This window comes from Etheostoma cragini, chromosome 9 (genome assembly GCF_013103735.1).
Source record: "Etheostoma cragini isolate CJK2018 chromosome 9, CSU_Ecrag_1.0, whole genome shotgun sequence".
NCBI classification, from domain to species: domain Eukaryota; kingdom Metazoa; phylum Chordata; class Actinopteri; order Perciformes; family Percidae; genus Etheostoma; species Etheostoma cragini.
In genome coordinates this window covers 9,295,037-9,315,515 of record NC_048415.1, presented here as the reverse complement: position 1 = coordinate 9,315,515, position 20,479 = coordinate 9,295,037, and the positions used below count along the sequence as shown (strand labels likewise).

At 37.7% G+C, this 20,479-nt stretch overlaps 3 protein-coding genes across 7 annotated transcripts in view; 2 read left to right on the top strand and 1 right to left on the bottom strand.

Annotated features, from left to right (window-relative positions):
* Window positions 1-5,156, top strand: part of zgc:172302 (phospholipid-transporting ATPase ABCA1) — a 29,588-nt gene extending 24,432 nt beyond the window's left edge. For 4 of the 5 annotated variants that reach the window (XM_034882287.1, XM_034882284.1, XM_034882285.1 and 1 more), the window contains 9 exons: window positions 94-220; window positions 489-551; window positions 1,050-1,156; window positions 1,592-1,733; window positions 1,891-2,025; window positions 2,484-2,587; window positions 3,081-3,173; window positions 3,348-3,597; window positions 4,572-5,156. In XM_034882287.1, the coding sequence (XP_034738178.1) occupies window positions 94-220; window positions 489-551; window positions 1,050-1,156; window positions 1,592-1,733; window positions 1,891-2,025; window positions 2,484-2,587; window positions 3,081-3,173; window positions 3,348-3,597; window positions 4,572-5,039 (1,489 nt within the window). In that variant the 3' untranslated portion in view covers window positions 5,040-5,156. The remainder of the gene's footprint in view (window positions 1-93; window positions 221-488; window positions 552-1,049; window positions 1,157-1,591; window positions 1,734-1,890; window positions 2,026-2,483; window positions 2,588-3,080; window positions 3,174-3,347; window positions 3,598-4,571) is intronic. The other variant, XM_034882286.1, reaches the window with a different exon arrangement.
* Window positions 5,157-6,017: 861 nt separating this feature from the next.
* On the bottom strand, window positions 6,018-10,843 carry LOC117950888. Its single transcript, XM_034882293.1, has 3 exons — window positions 9,798-10,843; window positions 8,565-8,770; window positions 6,018-6,624 (listed from the first exon to the last, which is right to left on the bottom strand). The coding sequence occupies exons 1-3, from the start codon at window positions 10,428-10,430 to the stop codon at window positions 6,483-6,485; spliced, it is 981 nt and encodes a 326-aa protein (XP_034738184.1). The 5' UTR covers window positions 10,431-10,843; the 3' UTR covers window positions 6,018-6,482.
* A 1,040-nt stretch (window positions 10,844-11,883) lies between these two features.
* Window positions 11,884-20,256, top strand: r3hdm4 (R3H domain containing 4). The gene is made up of 8 exons (XM_034882296.1): window positions 11,884-12,079; window positions 13,447-13,604; window positions 13,855-13,976; window positions 14,194-14,296; window positions 14,380-14,465; window positions 15,589-15,674; window positions 16,433-16,488; window positions 17,343-20,256. The coding sequence occupies exons 1-8, from the start codon at window positions 12,036-12,038 to the stop codon at window positions 17,444-17,446; spliced, it is 759 nt and encodes a 252-aa protein (XP_034738187.1). The 5' UTR covers window positions 11,884-12,035; the 3' UTR covers window positions 17,447-20,256.
* The last annotated feature ends 223 nt before the right edge of the window (window positions 20,257-20,479 follow it).

Genomic DNA, 20,479 nt, shown 5'->3' with positions numbered 1-20,479 from the left:
TCTGTGTAGAAAAATCAGACAGATAGCATAGTTATACTGCTCCACAATAGTAAAACTAAATGATACAGGGTGATCTTGTATCTCTACGTTCAGGCCGTGGTGGGCCGAGCCTGCGATGCCTCCTCTTGGTCCAGAGGACGAGGACGTCGCCAGGGAGCGAGAAAGGGTCACAAGTGGCAAAGCCCAGTCAGACATCCTCACCATGATCAACCTGAGCAAGGTACTACCAATAACTTAACTCATTAAGACAAATCTCTGCACTCAGTTGACATCAAGCTTTGATGGGAAAAAAATAACCCATACAAAAAAAAGCTAATCCTGTTGGTAAGAGCATTTGTGTAAATGCATTCCTGCATTTGTGTATTTATGTTAGATTTTCTGTCTGCAATTATTCGTCATTTGTTCGTCTTACACTGACACACTTCTTTTTGTGATTGCATTGTTGGGGATTTGCGGTTGATGGTAAAACAAAGGACTTTTTCTTACAGGTTTATAAATTAGGAAGGAAGCCTGCAGTTGATCGTCTCTGCCTCGGGATCCCTCGTGGCGAGGTGAGATACACACAGAAAGCAGCCCTCATTGTACACATTGTCTGACTTTTGTTCTAATCAACACTGTGTTTGTCAGCCATGTATATTTGCTGTACATACAGTCAATATCTTCCAAAAGTGGTGATTTTGGATAATAACCCCGCAAATATTGTATCACTGCTCCTGCTGAAACTACTGCTACTAGTGTTAGTATGGCCACTACAGCTGTTGCTGCTCCTGATGCGGCTCTTATAACTGTTACCATGAACAATACTGTTGCTAAATACACTTCCACTATAGCTGCTTGCACAGCTAAAACCACAACTATTACTGTTTTTTCTCCAGTACAGTACATGTAGTTTCTGGTGCTGTTACTGTAGAGTGAAACATCTTTAATATTTTAGCTTGGTTTTGACTATATAACTTCACATAGTCTCAGAGGAATGGTCCCAGCTGCTCACTACAGCTGCTGCATGTGTAGATATATTTGTAACTTGATGATGTGTTTGTGTCCTCCAGTGTTTTGGCCTTCTGGGGGTGAATGGAGCAGGGAAGACCTCTACTTTTCGCATGCTGACCGGAGACACATCCATCACCTATGGAGAGGCTTTACTTAATCATCACAGGTACAAATCCTGTGGACCACCAAGCGTTTTAGCTTTTACAAAAGCCTTGTTCAACTTAGTGAATGACATCAAACATGACACTTTAAAATGAGACCTTTCCTGGAAATAAGAGGACAGGAAAATGGATGTGAAGCTGAATTAACCTGAAAAGTATGATGCATTATTGTGGTCATAGTAATAGAATAACTAGAGGTCTTAGTAGTGATAGTAGTTGTTGAAGTACTAGTAATAGCCCACTGTTGCAGGTATACTATTTACATAGTATTAATTCTAAAGTTAAGAAACATAGTACCATCAGCAGTAGAAAAAGCGTTAGTAATAGTAGTAGTCCAAGGACAATAACTAAAGGATCAGCAGTTGTGTCAATAGTACTTCTTACAGCAGCAGTATTCGTTTTGGTCGCACTGTGAAACTGCATGTTTCTTTGGTTCTCAGTGTGCTAACAGAGATGGAGCGAGTCCACCAGCTGATGGGTTACTGTCCACAGTTTAACGCCATCAGCGACCTGCTGACGGGTCGGGAACATCTGGAGCTGTACGCCCGTCTGCGGGGAGTGCCTGAGGAGTCTGTCACCAAGGTAATGTAAAGGAGCCGTCCATGTTGAAACTGAAATAGAGACATCAAGTAATGTGATATCTTACTTTGTCAGAGACTGTGACAAAATACATGTAGAGCGACAGGAATATTTAGCTGTGCAGATTATACAGTAATGCACCTTCTCTGCTGTCCTGTAGGTGGCGCAGTGGGGCGTAAAGAAGCTGGGACTGACACAGTACGCTGAGCGGGAGGCTGGAGGCTACAGCGGAGGCAACAAGAGAAAACTCTCGACTGCAATCTCCCTCATTGGGGCTCCACCTGTTATATTCCTGGTGAGAAACAAACTTATTCACCAAAGAGCTGGAAAGCAACTGCTAAGATCGACACCGAGGATGAAACTATGTGTGAACATATTCCCTGTTAATTTCTGTGTTGAATTAAAATGGGAGAAAAAAGGTCTCTGAATTTACATTTATACTTGAATAAATAACTTTTTAAACATTAAACCACATACATATCTTTAAAAAAACATACATGCACAACAATTATATTGCATATTGCTATTTAGAGAATGGGTGATGCTGAAGATTTCTAAATAGACACCTATTTAAAAATTAATATTTCCTATATGATGTGGTTAGTCAGTAACTTAAGCTTTGGTACTACTACAGTATAATCTGTTTTGATTCTTTCTTAAAATGCGTTCAGTATCAGTACCATAATGTATAAGTATTTTCACTTACATGTTGCCTTTTGTTTCCTTGATGCTTGATTTATTGACTCTTGTTAGGATGAGCCTACCACTGGCATGGACCCAAAAGCCAAAAGGTTTCTGTGGAACTGCATCCTCAGTGTCACTAAAGAGGGTAGAGCTGTAGTTCTTACTTCCCACAGGTAAGAGAAGATGTACTGTACACAAAATTACTCTTTATGTATTCATTAATAGTAAATACGTGGCTGTAATCTAGGTGTTATTATGGATACCATGCAACTTCTAGGCAATTCCAGCCCTAAGAAGCAGCCTGATTGGTTAGAGTTAGGCATTGACCTTGAGTAGTTAAGGTCAGGATAGCCAACTGGTCCTGTGATAAGACCTGAACAAATCGGTTTCCATTAATTTGCGTTAGCATGGACGCCTGGCCAATAGAAGCAGCTGAATGCTATTGAAGGGCAGGTTTTACCTAAAAGTTGTTTGGGTTCCATAATAACACGTGATCTAGCAGGTTGACCCACAACTTCCTGTTCCTTCTTTGGAGCTCTGAAAAACACTGTAAATGATCTTCTTCTGCTGCATCAGTTCTGTATTCACAACAAAGAGTTTCTTCAAAGTGTGTATAGATGGTGTATAATGGATGTTAATGGTTTTATCATGTGAATGTACGGTCAGTATGGAGGAGTGTGAGGCTCTCTGCACCAGAATGGCAATCATGGTGAACGGCAGATTCCAGTGCCTCGGATCTGTACAACACCTGAAAAACAGGTAAGCACTGCTGTCTTACCTTAACAATACATGTTAAACTCCAAACACAATTTATCAGTTAGTGAAAGATTTGTGTGCTGATTTTTGTGAAAAGTTTACAATAAACTGTAAATGAATGAACTGTATTGATGTGCACATAAAATCTTGACTGTTGAATTGTCTTTCCTCTTACAGGTTTGGTAATGGCTACACCATCATCCTTCGTCTGGCGGACCCTCAATTCAACCTGGACTCATGCCCCATCAGCACCTATATGAAGAGCTCTTTTCCCAGCATTGAGCTGAAGGAGCGCCACCAGAGCGTGCTGCAGTACCAGCTGCCCTCACACGCCTGCTGCCTGGCTCGTGTCTTTGAAGTGCTGGCCAACAACTATGAGGAGATGGGCGTCATTGACTTCTCTGTTTCACAGACTACCCTAGATCAGGTGAGGATGAATGAATGGAATGAGAGCCGTTCAAACCTCTCATATTTCTGCAGAAGGATGTATGTATGTATATGTATGTAATGGTCCTGATCCAGGATCTTATATGAATAGAACTAAATAGCATCTTAAATATTCTTTATTTAGGCAATGTGCGAGCGGATGCTATTTTCCATCAGGCTTTGCTCTCTGGCTTGTTTTTAGATGGAAGCAGTAAAAAACGTGAATTTCAACAATATCGGTATATCATCACTCGCTCACACTCTTTCACGTTTTTATGACACTGTGAAATATTAAAAAGGTGTAAAATGTAGATTGTCTTTTGATTTCAAGGTACTTAATGAAAGGTTGCCAAATCCTTTCAAGTTAAAAAAGATAGGTAAGGTGTGAATTAAATCATCTACCCACATTTTAATGGTTGGGGCAGCCGTTTTCTTTCAGTATGAAAGAATTGTTATTAATGAGCGAATGTGAAAGAAATCGATGTGTTCTGGAAATCCACTGTTGAACAATCTGTTCTCACATTTATGGACAGTGACAGAATTTTGTCTCCCTTCTCTCTCTCTCCTCCCTAACTGTTGCTCTCTCGTTTTCTTCTTTCTTAACACACACTTTTGTGTGACGAACAGTCAATAATTTCTATCAATAAAACGGGACATGTGTTGCTGCTTTTTCTTTATTGCACTTTGCACTTTAAATATATTTATAATGGTATATGGTATTGTGTGCATTTATTAGATTTTCTACTCCTCGTTCTTTTAAATTGCCCCCAGGGGATAAATTAAGTTATTTGAACTAGATGGAATTGAATTGACCTATGTTAATGTTTCCACTAGATACATTAGTTTGCAAGAGGTGTTAACAACAACAATAATGTAATGGATAGCTGACTTTTATTAGCTTGTTAGCTAACCAGGCTAATACAAACCAATTAAAGAATGAATTAATGTAACACTAAAGCGGGCTCATTTTTGTAGGTGTTTGTCAACTTTGCCAAAGAGCAGACGGATGATGACTTCCTCACAGATGTGGTCATCAGCAATCTCACTACACTGCACACCAGGATTAACAATCTCACCATCCAGCCACAGCCGCCAATCACTCCCCCTCATTCAAGCAAGTCTCCACAGCAGCATGGGAAATCATCTGACAGCAAACCAAAAGAGGATAAATCAAAGAAGCCAAAAGTTGGCAAGGGCAAACCTAAAGACGGCAAAGCTAACGGAGAGAAAAGCAGCAGTACGGCAATGACCAGAATACCTCAGAAAGAGGAGAAGGCTCAGAGAACAACCAGGAGGGGCAGCAGTGGATCAGATAGCAGTAACGATGGAGTTGAGGGAGAATCCAGTAAATCCAGTAAGTCCAAACACAGAGAAGAGAGCTCCAGAAAAAATCCTTCTGCACTCTTTATAGTCGACGGCAACACACAGGACAGCACACTGTAAAGTAGATTGGTGCAAGATGAGCAGAAGACGCAGGTTCAATGGACCAACTACAGTCAAAAGCTTTTTATTACTCGCTGCTTGTCATTTTAATGTTTTTAAATGCTGACAGCGACCAAATGCATCCCCTTTGCCTCTTCTGAAGAAAGAAAGTGAGTACTTCCTAATATGGCTTTGGTGCCTTGTTCACCCGTTATCATACATATCTGCAGCTTTATACCCTTTTATTTAGGTTTATACATCTTACACTGTGTCTTCTCGTCATGTATTGACATCATCAGTCCAAAGTTATTTATCCTGAAAGAACCTTATGCAAGGTTTAATGTAAAAACAAGGGGTGGTGTTCCTCATGGCTCAATCATTAGAACTCTCAGAATCTCATCTTTATTTTGCAGAAAGCACTTTAAAAAAACAAAATGCTGCAAACACTCAAACAGTAACTGAAATACATGTGTTACATGTATTATAAAGATGAGTTTAGGTATCAGAAAGGATTTTAAGGGGTGGTTTCAGAACAATATACAGTATGTCCTATGTAAGGAGAATAGTTACTGCAAGTTCATCGTGAAATACCTCTTTGCAAGAACATTACAAGTGTTGTTGTTTTCTTTTGTAAATCAAGAATTTGTTTTGTCTTTCATTTTTCATAAATTTTGAGTTATTGGGTAACAGTGTCACGGTCCAAATATGCTTATTACATATGGGGGGGTTGTACTTCTACCTGGTATTTACTGCCATTTTGGTTTAAAATATTTTCCGAAAAAACTATTAATAGAAGTCCAGACACAGAGGTGCAACTGCATAGTGTCAGAGTTACAAATTATTCTACATAATGCCAAACTACAGTACACCAAATTAAACCAAATTATAATAGATCAAAGAATTAATAGTACGTTAAATCTGAGCTGCAAACACCAGACACAACAACATTGCCTTTGGTCAACGGTTGTTTTGTTCTTTCTTTCATTTAAGTTTCTTTTGATAAACTCTGTATTTCTTTTCTTTTTTTTCTATCAAAGATTTACACAGCTGACTGAATGTCCGAAGCAGGTTATTACTGTGATGCACTGTTACATATTCAAAAAATTGTTACAATCATAATCATTGGCATGATAAGTATAGGAAGGAGTTTATTCTAAAATGCAAACTGTTACAATATAAAATATGTTAAAGGTTAAATGTATTGAAAAAGCTGAAATATGCAGAACTTAATATACTTTTGAGGAATAATGCTTGAAAAGTTCTACTTGAACATTAGTGTATCTGTGGATCCACTATAAGATGTACATTATATACTGAAGATATGCTAGCATAGAAAAAGAAAAACGGGTATATGTCTGTTGTGAATGTCTTGTCCTGAAAGAAAAAATAAACAAATGGTTTCCTGTATCATTTAACAAAAGACTGTGATGTATGTTGTAAGTTCAGTTTGTTGTTTATGTTGAATCACTGGAGCATGTTGGAAGTCGGGATGTTTTTCTTCGTCATATTGAGGATGAGCATTTGTTTCGGTGCAGATAAAAGTGGAGGCAGGCTCCTCTGTCTGGTTACACTGCTTCCACCCACTGATGTTTCTGTTACTGTTTTACTGTTCAAAGAAAAAAGACAGAAACAAATGTTACTGAAAGGTTTTTATTTACACCAAAGCATAAAGCTGTAATCTTAAGTTAAATTTAAATGAATATCTTATAAGTCACTATCACTGAAGGCGTTAACACAATTGGGATTGAACCTTGGCCCACTGATGAATGTATTGCAATATTTATATAGTTGCAGTATTACAAACTGGGTTTCATTTCCCGGAAAGAATGCTGTATAACAGTTTTTCTCCATTATATACACACAAAAAATTGATCTATGCACACATTTCTGAATTCTGGAATCTCAAGTATCAACAACAAGACTCCAGACAATTAAAATAGAGCGATATCATTCTATTTCCATGCTCCAGACTGCTAAACTCTCACAGCACAATTCTATTGTTTTTACTCAAATAGAAATTCTAAATCAACCAGGACTGAAATCTTTGCCACTCGGAAATCCTAACTAAAAATGTTGGAATTCTGGGCCACAGGCCATTACTTTGTTGTTGCAGACCTTAGGCGCAGACACATGGGTAGTGTTGTTTACTACCCATGACTACAAACATAAATGTCAAGATTGTTAACATATATTTGTGTGATGTGTGTGACGGTAATGTGGTAAAATGTTATTTAAGAAGGTTTACATATGGTAAACATACTTAAATAGCGTGTAGACTGGAGATATAAAGGTTTTCTACCAAGGTATGCTAGTAAGGTTTCAATAGCGGCTGGTGTTTTTTTAAACATTACATTTATTATAGATGTCAGTTTTTGTTAGTGTTTTGCCAGTGTAGAAACTGTATTTAGACCAATATTAGTGTTGGTTGCTCTTTAGGACACTTAAATGAAGAACTAATAATCCTTAAAATGTTCATCATACACCCAATTTTTGACACTATTTACATCTTATGGTATAGCTATTAAATGTATTTACAATCACTAGATTCAAAAACAGCTAGAGTGATTTATGAAGAATATACAGTATGTAATTAGATTTAATTGAATCAATAAATAATAAAATGTGCAAAGAAAAATCTTTCAGATTTTATAGTCTGTTCCTCAAGTCAGCTTGTCAGACATGAACCCCCATCAAGAGGGGATTATGCTGTATTTCATTCTAAAATGCTGTAACCTTAATGTAACCCTGATAATGTATTTTCTAAACTCCCTTTTGAACTACAGTGGGGCTCGAAAGTTTGGGCACCCCAGGTAAAAATTTACATTAATGTGCATAAAGAAGCCAAGAAAAGATGGAAAAATCTCCAAAAGGCATCAAATGACAGATTAGACATTCGTATATTATGTCACAAAAAGTTAGATTTTTATTTTTATCATTTACACTTTCAAAATAACAGAAAACAAAAAAATGGCATCTGCAAAAGTTTGAGTTTACAGCATGCACCGCCCCCTTTGGAAAGCTGAGACCCGACAGTGTCATGGATTGTTCTCAATCATCATCTGGAAAGACCAGGTGATGTCAATGTTAAGGTTTTAAATGCCCAGACTCATCTGACCTTGCCCCAACAATCAGCACCATGGGTTCTTCTGAGCAGTTGTCTAGAAAACTGAAACTGAAAATAGTTGAGGCTTACAAAGCAGGAGAAAGCTATAAGTAAATAGCAAAGCGTTTTCAGATGCCAATATCCTCTGCTTGGAATCTATTTAAGAAATGGTAGTCATCAGGAAGATGCCATATTTTTTTGTTTTTCGTTATTTTGAAAGTGTAAATGATGGAAATAAAATCTAACTTTTTTTGACATATTATACAAATGTCTAATCTGTCATTTGATGCCTTTTGGAGATTTTTCCATAATGTCTTACCTTCTTTATGCACATTAATGCAAATGTTTACCTGGGGTGTCCAAACTTTCGAGCCCCACTGTATAACTAGTGCACAGTCAATAACAACATTCTGCTAATTTGTACTCAAAACCACCAAACACACATGTTGACCAGGTTTCTGTTCCTTGTGATGCTTCTCTCTCTAAAACGTTGTTCACTAACAGCCGTGAGGAGATGATCGGACTGAATACGTCCCAACGACCCTTCATCAAAGCCTCTCCGCTTCCTCCCCAGTTTCTGTGTGACTGTCTGCAGCAGAGCATCCAGACTAGACAAGGAGATTTCAGGCAGAGTAAACTCAGGAGATCTCTGCACAGAGAACAAGAGAGGAAGGAGAGGCCATCAGATCTGTAGTAGATGACAATTTTGTTCAGGAGGAGAAAATATATATATATACAATTTTTCCTTTCCTGTTTTAGTTTGTTGGTGTTTTTGTAGGCTTTGAAGTCTATAAATACTCCATTACAACTGATGCATTAACAATAAAATGCAGTTAATGTACAAAAGTGCTGGCTCTAAAGAAAAATGTTCCCTGTGACTTATATATTATGTGTGACATCATTAGACTGTTTGTACTGATGCATCACTACGCAAGCAGCACTTTACTGTTGAGGGTTGAGGGGGAGCTAGTTTTAATTACCCTTTACAGTGCAGGTAGTTTAATTCCGTGGCTCACAACTGAGGGTACTCAAAGTACAAGTCCACGTACTTTCTACCAGTGTATTTTAAAAAAACCAAATTCATTTTTGAACTGTTGATTTGAAGTTATGCTTCCCTGTTTTATGTTTGTCAAAGTATTTACGGTTCAAACATTTCATTTTAATCCTAGGTTTAAGGAATTTGAATTAATTTGCAAATAATGAGCCATCAAATCATTTGCATCCTTTAACAATTATACTTTGATGTCTCTTAGATCCTGTTTTTAACATGCTGACAAAATCAAAGGGCCAAGAAAGATTTATATACCATGTGTGGATATTTATGTAGTTCTGACTTCTAAAACTCTTTTTTTTTCTTTCAAAGCCTTGTTGATTTCCACTCTACTTGACAAATGTGTTCTTCCCCTTTTGTAACATTGTAACCTAATCACTTTCTGTCAATCACAGGCCACTGTAAGATGCCAGACCAGTTCAAGATGATGCAAGTCCTTCTGGTTTTCCAGTAGCGGTATAAATCTCAACTTCCTTAATGTCCTTTTAACTGAAAACAAAGTACTTTTACAAAAGCAAAACTTTGATGCACTTTGTTTTAACCTTAGGGTTGTAAAATAGTATTAAGACAAATCAGAAAAAGGGCACAGAACATTATTGGTCAACTGGTCTTGCGGTTTACTCACACTTTTAGAGAACAGGGGATTGTCTATCCAGGGCCTGCTGTTTGCTACTTGTCGTGTAAGTAATCCACCGTCTCCGCAGCCTTTTATACAGAAGTTTGAGGAGATGGTCCTTGTTTGCTCAGATAAACTGATGGGAGGTTGAGGAGCGAGGCTCTTGTGATGGTCACAACACTCAGGAGCTGATTTAGATTGATTTATAGGTGGCAGCACAAACTGAGGACTTACTGGTTGTTTGGTGTCAGTGTCCAAAGTTAATCCTGTGAAAGAATCAAGTGTTTGTTCCACAGATTTAGTGACAGATTGGTCCTCATTTTTGTTGCTGGTTTCTGGTCTCTTTTTACTTGTGCTGCTGTTGTCCTCTTTGTTTTCCTCCTCTTCCTCCACAGGCTCCTTGGCTGCAGCCAGAAAAGGCATTAGGTTGACACGAAGCTTCATCATATTCCCTGATGTCTCACATGTAGTAACATTGGCTGAGGTGGAGTTGCTTTTTGATATTGCAACTTTAAACTTCTCCTTTGACTTTACAGTTCTCATTTTAGGAATGGATGTCTTCACTTTGCCCACAATCATGGGACAAGTGTCTGGATCATGTTTCTCTAGTTTTACCATCCTTTTCTTCTTGTCTTTACTCATTCCGAAATGTGTTAAAAACACCTTGAGAATTGCTCTGACATTGTCCAAACATCTTTAAGAAAGGTTTTAACATAAAAATGGCCCGACTTTACAGTTTTGTGTTCTGCCAAAAACTGACTCTCCAGCAGCAGTGAAATGGAAGGCTAAGAACAATCACACGACTCTGGCAGGCCTATTAAACTGGCTGTTATGGTAACACACACACAAACTCCAGTCACCTTTAATGAGTGGAAACCACGTCATTGTTACTTCAGACTATATCAGGATGGATTACGTTTGATCTGATCTCAAAAATGCTGGATTAAAAAGATGATGGAGGTGTGGCAGAATTCTGCAAATTAATGCAAATTATGACATGCAGGAACCTGTTTTATGAGTTGTGCCAAAGATCGTCTATTGACAAGATGAATCACTCAGGATATAAAAAAAAAACTTGGACCACTCTTCTTCTGCAGTTTGTAATTCATTTCAAAGCTGCACAAATCAGAATTTTGTATATTGGCAATTAAAGAATCACTGTGCAGGATTTAGGGGATCTATTGGGCAGAAATGAAATATATTATTCATAATTATGTTTTCCTTAGTGTATAATAAATCATCTCAAACTAAGAATCATTGTGATTCCGTTATGCTTAGAATGAGCCTTTTATCAACTGGGGTTTTCATGTTTACATTGCCTAAAGGCCACTGTAGGCTCTACTACATGCTGGCAAAGGGAGGGGGAATGGAATAGGTATTACTAAAGTTTTTGACTATGTGATTATGAATATAGTTTAGCTTGTATTTCTTCCCCCAAAGGTTTAAAATAATAACAAAGCAGCTTTAAAGCTGTAATCATGAAGATTTACCTTTAAATAAATGTCTGGGAAGTTACTGCCTATTTATACAGGAGGTAACACAGTAGTGATGGCGCACTGATAAAACCATTGCAAGATTTATATATTTGCAGTATTTGACGGAAATAATGCTGTTTTGCAGTTTTTCTCCACACAAAAAATGGAACTGTGCACACAATTCTGAAAACTGGAAGCTCATGTATCAACAACAAGACTCCGAACCATTAAAATAGAGCGATAATATCATTCTATTTGCAGAGAAAATGCAGATGCTTTTATATGTGTACATCAAAGGTAAATAAAGGCAAAGCAAGGCAAGGCAGCTTTATTTGTATAGCACATTTCAGCAACAGGGCAATTCAATGTGCTTTACACAAAAACAGTTACAAAAATAAAAACAGATAAAACACAGAAGAAACAGTTAAGACAAAAACAGATAAAACACAAGAATAAAAGTTACAGTGCAGTATAAAAATTAAACATTAAAGAAATTAACATAATTTAAAGGAAGACAACATCAAAAAGAAAGGTCTTAAGGGACATATTGAAGTGAATATATGTTTAAAAGCTTTACAAAATGTAACTACATAGAGACAGAGTGAGAGCTCTTACTTTTTCTCTTCTCTTTGTAGTGGTGGACAACAGCTATTTTTGTTCACTGTCAGGCTGTCAGCCGAAGAGCTACCTGCTGCCAGAGGCCTCCTCACTGGTGTTATTGGTTACTCTACACGCGCTATAAAGATCTAGAGCCTGGTTTGGTTTGAGTAAGATGGTCGTTTTGACAAGTAACAATGAAGAACAACAGGAGTATATGTGAGTTCAAAATGATGAGGATGTTAACGTAACGTTAGTAAGCTAGTTAGCGTTAGCTCGAATTACAACTCCATTGAAATAGCTAGCTTATCACGTCTGCAGTTGCAAACGGTTTTACAGTATTTTAGAAATTGTGCCTGCTCTCTTGCTGATTATGCTCATTAGCTTGACGTTCAAATGAAAAAAAAAATATGTCCCTGATGACGATAGAAGTAAGATTCGTATTTGGCATTTAAAGGGATATTTAAGGGAAACTTATCGCTGAAGCGAGTTTCCGATTCGGCAGTTGGCTAACGTTAAGGGAAACATGACCGACGGTACTGATCGCCTGATTCTCCGTTTTTGCACCGCTTAGCTACTGCTGTGAAAGCCTGTAAGATATTTTAGGTAAAGCATTAATGCTGCCTGAAACCCGCTTTGAGATCTAAAGCGTTATTCCAGTTGTGAAAATGCAATAAAGCGAGATTTCACAGATTTTTTTTCAAGCGTAGACCAGTCAAATAAGGAATACAGACTACATTATCCCAGAGACGCTAAAGATGATTTGAAAAAACGGTTTCAGCCATTATGTGAAATCTCTTTGTGGACAAACCTAACTAACCCAGGGAGATGTTACGTCATATCTTGTTTCTGTAGTGTTACTAACAACCTGCAGAGGGTCCTCACAACACTCCCATTGACCTACATCTGCTGCTGCTGCAGGATGCCCTTCCTTCTCTGATCTATTTTAAAATACTGCAAAGTTTAAACAGATGCAGTACACAAAAGTAAAGGGGCACTATTAACCCTCATGTCGTAATTGTTTTAGCAGGTTGGTGATTATCTTTCCCCTTTCTCAGACACTTTAGCTAGCTGATTGACATATTCTTTTTCTTTCCTTGGATGATATGCCAAATAAGATTATGTTGGTATGATCTACTGCATGGCATTCAGAGTTGGTCTCATTGTCCACTTCAAACCTAAAACACTCACTGACTTTAAATGATGCATGCTAAAGAAATGTTAAAGTCAAAGAGCAAATTCAAAGTCCATTGAAATGATTGAAAATTAGGTCACACAAAAGTCTATTATTATTAGTCCATATCCTGCGTACTGAGAAAAGTGTGCTCTCATGTGCTGTGCCTGTTGCTATCACCCTGTCTTCCAAAACATGTAACTCACAGCTGAATGGTCGCAGTGTCTGTATATGCCTTTGCTCTCTCTTGTTGTGGAGAAAGACATTTGAGAAAAGGGCTACACCAAAAAAGTTACAATTTAACTACATCCCTTCAAAATAAAATAACTCAAACGAAAACAATCTGAGGAGCTGTTACTTCCCCTTTGGGGTTATTGTGACTAAATTGACATCTTGACCTCTGTTTTTCCAGCCTGATAGAGGAGCGTAAATGCACCTCCCTGCCCAACTCTCCAGCCAGGAGAGTTTCTCCCACCAAAAAGAAGCAGTTCTTTATCAATCAAGCCATCCGTAACTCTGACCTCACTCCCCGAGCCAAAGGCAAGAAGAGCCTGCGCCGACAGGAGAACAGTAAGCTCTTATTGATGATATATTAGATGTGGTCATCCACTGCAGGCTGAACAATGCCAGACAAGCCTCTGTGTTTGCCTTCAACAATGGAAAAGAGCATTTACATTGAATCGTTATTGCTACAAAAATGCCAATACTACAACAGTATGTTTTTTTTAAATCTCAAGAATAAACACCTTAAATCCATAAATCTGTGGTTGAAGTTTAGTTTATTTCACGTCTATAAATCTCTCTCTTTTCTTAAAATCAGCACGCTTTCTTGCTAATCTTCTTGAGAGGGATGAGTGCTCCAAAGATGATCTGGAAGTTTGCAGTAACCCAGCGATCCCATCCATCTTCACAGAAGCCTGCACCAATGGAAACTACATAGAGGTAAGTTGTTTTTAGCTGGGCTTAAACTTTGCTGCTCATTAATGCTGCAGGCGTCGTGTGAGGTCTGCCTTGGTTTTGGCTTTTCTGTATTTCTTTCGACTACTAAACATTTTCTAAGTGTTAAGACAGTTGGGTTTTGGCAGATCCAAGCATGATCACATCTAAAATGACCCAACAAAACAGGTATTAGTTTTAAAATTGACTGATCATCCTCTAGCCATGGAATGACTTCATGAATTGCTCCGGTGAGGAGCAGGATAGGCTGCTGTCACTGCTGGAGCAGGAGGATGCCAAGAAGAAAAACAAAGACGAGAGGAATGGTGAGCGTTTCCGTCTGTGCTTGTTTGAAGGCTGGTTGTTTTAAGTGCAGCTGTTTGTCTGACCCTTACTCATCCCTTCACAGTAAATCTTGCCTTCATTGCTCAGGACTGCTTCCAGAGAATCGATCGCAGGCTGCGAGCGACTCTTAAACGGAAACAAATCCCCATGGTGAGTGTCATCTTTTCTACAGACAAGGTAAGAGTATATGTACCCACAGTAGCTCTCTGTCCACATCATGATATGATAACTCAATGAAGAAATTTTAACCGCAGTAAATTTTGCCACATTTTGACTTGTCTCTCCTGCATCTCTGCCTTGCATCAAACCCAGAGGCTTCACCAGCTTGTTGTCTCATAGTCAAGTCTTTTTTGGCTGGATCGTAGGATCGTAGGACTGTAGGATCGTAGGACTGTATGACCAGCCCTACAACCTCAAAACTCAAAAGTCCCTCTGTCCTTCTGTCACTGAGAGATGTAGGTTCCACCATTGGTCGGAGTGAGAGTGATGACGTCAGTGTTGATGTTTTCCCATAGGCCATTGCTCTTTCAAAATGTATTGGCAAGACACAGGCTTTTTCCTCCGCTATTACCTATCAATGAGCTGATGAACTTCCCTAAATACACAGGGATGTTGCTGCTGCTGCCACCCATTTCAACCATTTTAATGCACCAGCTTAGCAGCACGGTGAGATTCAGACTACAAGCAGATGAACGGCAGACCACCATTTGTCTCAATAGGTTGGCAAGCAGGGATGCATAATTTATCATTTATCACCATACAATAATTATATCATATATAATATTTTCTATTTCTATTTACAAAAAGAGGAGGCCGGCAGCAAATAAAATGGCATGATTACATTGAAAAGCAGTGCTCGGTTATTTGTCTAAAACGTACAAATGTATCTTTACCATGTTGTGATATGCTACTTTGTACACAACAAACAAATATTACAGTTAGTGCTACAGATGAACTTTTTAGACATCACGCTGACTATCTATCCAACAATTTGTCCACAATTATGCACTTTACATGGTACAGCCATATACTGGGTTTTGTTTCCTTCTGCTCTACGTCATTGCCTATTTTTGGCTGTTTAGAAAGCACTGACGTGCTGTTCTAACTAGCAAGTGACAAACAGGTTTAACCACAAACATCTCTTAGCTCGCCAAGGAAGCCCACAGTAGTGCAGTATTTGGCTCAAGCACAAATCATGCTTGAGGACACATGGTAGTTATGGAGATCAATCCTCTTGGCTGTCACCCACTATGTTTTTTTTTTTTTCTCACAGGGAATTCTGGAAGTACTCGAGGAAAACCTTGTGAGCTTCTTCAACACTCAACCTCACTCAGTTTACACAACCAACCTCGGCAGCAGGTAGAAATCCTTTTTCAGTATTCAGATTATCTGCAGGTCTTAAAGTCTCAAAAAGCCTTGGATTAATTTTAGAAAGTATTAAAAAGTATTACAATTCATACAGAAGTCTTGAATGTTTTGTGTTTATATTATATTTAAAAACATTTTGTTATATGAATTTCTGTTATACACTTAATTTTTGAAAATTGAAAAGTTAATTGTTTACACTCTGATAGCCAATATCCAATCAACACAATATCCCATCAATACATGGTAGATTTTATTTTTTGTTAAGTAGCCCAAATATCTGAATCCACCCGTTACATAATGGAGGATTAGATAAACTCCTGTCTCATAGTATTATTAAGCACTATGCTGAGTTTTGGCATTATATAAACCGTCAGAGTCATGGATGCGTTACTCAACCCAATGCAACCCCCAATGGTATTATCTTAACACACTTTTTTGTCCTTAACACCTGACAAACATACAGGCTGAAAGCTGGATCCTTCTTCTTCCCTTCCTGAAAACAAGTTTATCTTAGTTCAAAGTTTTCATTAGATCACATGAAACATCTATGATCAACACAAAGAAGTGGAGTTATTGCAGCAGCTTACAACACAATAAACAAAAACAGGATGTGAAAAAATTGCAAATATTGGCATTAAACACACGCATAGACTAACTTTATTGATCTATGCCGGGAAAGTGGTTGATTGTTTCTGTAAGTGGTTAGAGAACAGTGAAAGTCATGTCTGTTGTTTGTGTTTGGGAATCAGCTTTGAGAGACTGCTGCTTCATGCCGTCTGCCAGTATATGGACCTCGTCTCTGCAAGTGAGTGGGAACACGTATTAGGCATACTGGACACACACACACACATATACACACACATACACATAAACATACACATACACATAAATATAATATATCTCAGACTAATTATCCCTTTTTCAACCATAAGTATGACAGAAAATGTTGTTTGAACATTGGCCAACCATTTGTCAAAGTCTGTGAACTGCCGGCGTTGCAGATGCAAATTCTCTAAATAATATTTAATTTAATTTATTTTTTTAAAGGTAATCCATTTTGGGCATTTTAGGTCTTTATTTTACAGGACAGTGAATACATGAAAGGGGAAAAAGAGGGATAATGACATGCAGCAAAAGGCTGCAGGTCGGAGCCAAACCCAGGCCCGCTGTGTCGTGGAGTAAACCTTTATATTTGGGCTATGAGCGCCGGCTTTACTAACTGAGCTATCCGGGCACTCCTAAATACAGTTTTTGTTCAGTTACCTATTTGGTAAATTCATTCTCTATTTTAAGGTAGTAATGTTTTCCTACCATTGATTATCTGTGTTGGGTTATTTTAAAGTGTCACTCTTCACACTGATAATAACAAAATACTGTGGAAAACAATGAACACATACATTTTGGCACAAAAAAGGTAAAATTATAGGTAGCAATATTGGATGGAAACGGGAATTGGTTATGTTGTATTGACCATTAAAAGCTTATAGACAGGACTACAGCACACAATTCATTGTATTAAAGGTTTTGAACAAGACGTTTTCATAGAAATTGTAGCTACTTCTCAGTTTACCGGTTTGCCTGGCTGAACGTATATAGCCAGCTTAATGTTTTCCAGTCACTTGAGAGAGATCACAGTCTGTTTTTTGGTTGGACCTTCAGGCACCGACTACAACGGGTCACGTCAGACTGAAGTGGTGAACAAACAAGAGGAGTTTCTGCCTCCTAGACCTCTGCTGTCCGTCTACTTGGAGCAGATGAGCTGAGGTCAGGACCACGACATGTTTTCCGTTTCCTTGGCACAGCCCTGCTGCAGGCGGGGGCTCTGAGTGGTGTAGATAAGGCTGTGTAAGTGTTCTGTGTAATGTATGCCAAGCTCAGAAAACAGAGCTGCTTACTTTTTCTCTCTTTGGTCTCTAGAAAATTCTCCATTTATTGTATCTTTTAACGCATCAGAGTTCATTGACCCCCCTGTATGTTAACGGGTACACGTTGCAAATGTTACATGTTAAACATTAGCATGTAAGAATGCTAACTGTGGGCCTTCAGCTCAAAGCACAGCTAAATCAGAGTAAATAGTTGACAAATCACAACTTGCCTTGAGAATAACTCTTTTGACCAGGCCAACTTTCACCTTCTGCCCCTCTGGTAAAGAGAAGAATCTAGCAATAGCAAATGTTTTTTTAATCTATCTAACAGTTTTGTTTCTGGTGTATAATAAGTAAAGTACAGAATCATAGAGCTGCATGGCTCTAATGAACTACTGTTTCCAAACTGCATTGGGAATTAAAGGAAGTCCTTTTCCCAAGTTTTAAATATACTTGTTCATACACTGAACAAAATTATAAATGCAACCCTTTTTTTGTAAGTTGAACTCAAAGATCTAAGACTTCTTTTATGTATACAAAAGGCTTGTTTCTCTAAAATCTTGTTCACAAATCTGTCTTAATGTGTGTTAATGAGCACTTCTCCTTTGCTGAGATAACCCATCTACCTCAGAGGTAGAATATCAAGATGCTGATTAGAGAGTATGATTATTGCACAGGTGTGCCTTAGGCTGGTCACAATAAAAGGCCACTCTAAAATGTACAATTTTACTGTATTGGGGGTGGGGGTGGGGTCTTATAAAAAGTCTGAGATCTTGAAGTTCAGCTCGTGGAAAATGGAAGCAAAAACTAAAGTGTTGCATTTATAATTTTGGTAAGTGTTTATAAATATTCTGGGCATTATTGATTCTTAATTTTAAGAATGTAATCTCACAACCTGATTTGTGATTGGAATTCAAAATAACAAATACATGACACTAGGAAATTACATTTCATACAACTACAAAACAACTGTCATTTGCATTACAATTGCAGTATGTTAATTTATTTTTTAATTAATGTATGCGTCAAATTAAAGTAGGTTAATGAATCGTTAGTCTATTCTGTCCCTTTTATCAATAACTTATTAAATTTAAGGCAAGATGAAATATGACTTTTCACAGGTGATGATGTCACTATCTGATGTAATTGTTAGTTTTATTCTTCTTGAACACTGCTTCATTATGATCTGACTCACAACCACATGTCTTTGGAGTGTATCGATTGTAACGGCAACCTTCCCATCCCCCTACCATTTGATGAGAACTAGATAACGAACCCGTATTAGCAATAAATCACAAATTCATAACGGTAAATTATTACATTAACCTATAAATGGAAAATTTACTTGAAACCTGTTTGGATAAACTCTTGGATGTGCAGCTCTGTTTGCATATCTGTGAGAACTCTGTGTTGCTAACGAGGAAGGACATTTTGTAAAGGTGCTAAGACGGAGGAATGCATCAGGAAATACATCACTGCCTGAAGGGTTAGCCTGTATGATTTGTGTAAGGTGGTGAGGTGTGAAGCATGAATATTAATCTCTCTACATTATATGCACAGACACATCACTCATAATAGGTAAAGAAGGAAATGGCTTTCAAGGGTTTGAAATAACAGCTTCTGGTATACTTTGGAAGTAATTCTTTAATAATTATCTGTGCGTTACGCGTGAGAAGAAAACTCCCTCTTAAGGTACGATCTTTGGGATTGTTTCTGTGGATCTTTCTCTGCTGGCTTTGTCCAGTCGTATCACCTTGTCTACACAACATCTGAAGGATACACTTAAATTTTAAACAACCAAGCTAAGTAACAGATTTATGATGTGCTGCTTTCACTGCACACTGGTGTAGACAAGTGAAAGTTTTCTTTCTACCATTGGTCAATAATCAGAGACAAGATAAAGAACTACAATCTAGTTTAAAACTTGCTAATATCCCTGTACTTTGAGATGCATTCATGGATTTCTTGCTATAGTGCTCACTCAGTTTACACTTAACACACACTTTCAAAGTTTAAAGTCTCTTTAATTCTTTCTTTTTTACACACTATGGTTTGTAAGGTATACTGTATGTGCAGTAATGTGTTACATTGGCAAAAGGATAACCACATTTAAGGTGTTTTGATGATAAAATACTGCTGTGTTGACTCCGTTATGTTTCATCTAAATATTAATAAGCCTGGAAAAGCACGTCTGCCTTATGAATACAAGTTTCTCTGTTTGTTTTTTCGACATTTGTACTTGACTGGACTTTGGCAACAAAACAAAAAATCGTATCCACGATTTTCTTTTAATACTGTCGTCAGCAGTGTAAAACTTGACCTGGTGCAACAACCAAAGTTTGTGTTTTGTTTGCGTGGAAATCGCGTTTCTCAGGCTTCCAAGTTCTCTGAATGTTACATAGTTTATCTCACATGGTGTCCTTTTCTGTGTACTGTATACTTTCTTCTAGATGAACTTGTTTTGATCATGTTCAGCCAAGCATCGTGGGGCGCTGCCAACTTTTTAACTACGTGTAGAAGTAGTTCCTGTTAAAAAATAAATAAAAAATGAACCAGAGGGTTGCCTTGTGCCAACATTTGGTTTGAAAAAGCCTAAAATAGCCTGAAAGCTTTATACACTAGAATACAAAAACATCTGTGTGTTTAATATGTGTGTGCTACAGTACCTATTTATAATTATCACTGCATCTATTAAAAGATTTAAGATATTTCTTCTTGTTTCATTGTGTACTTTTTACTTGCTAATAGCTTATTTTTTATGACTTAACTTAATTTTTTATGTATGAAAAAATATTTAATTAGAAGTACAAGTCCTGCATTAATGATTTTACTTATGTCAAAGTTGGATGCAGAATAGCCCCTTACAGATTGTTTCATCATTTAATTTACTACTGGATTAATATGATTCTATTCACATGTAGTATATATACT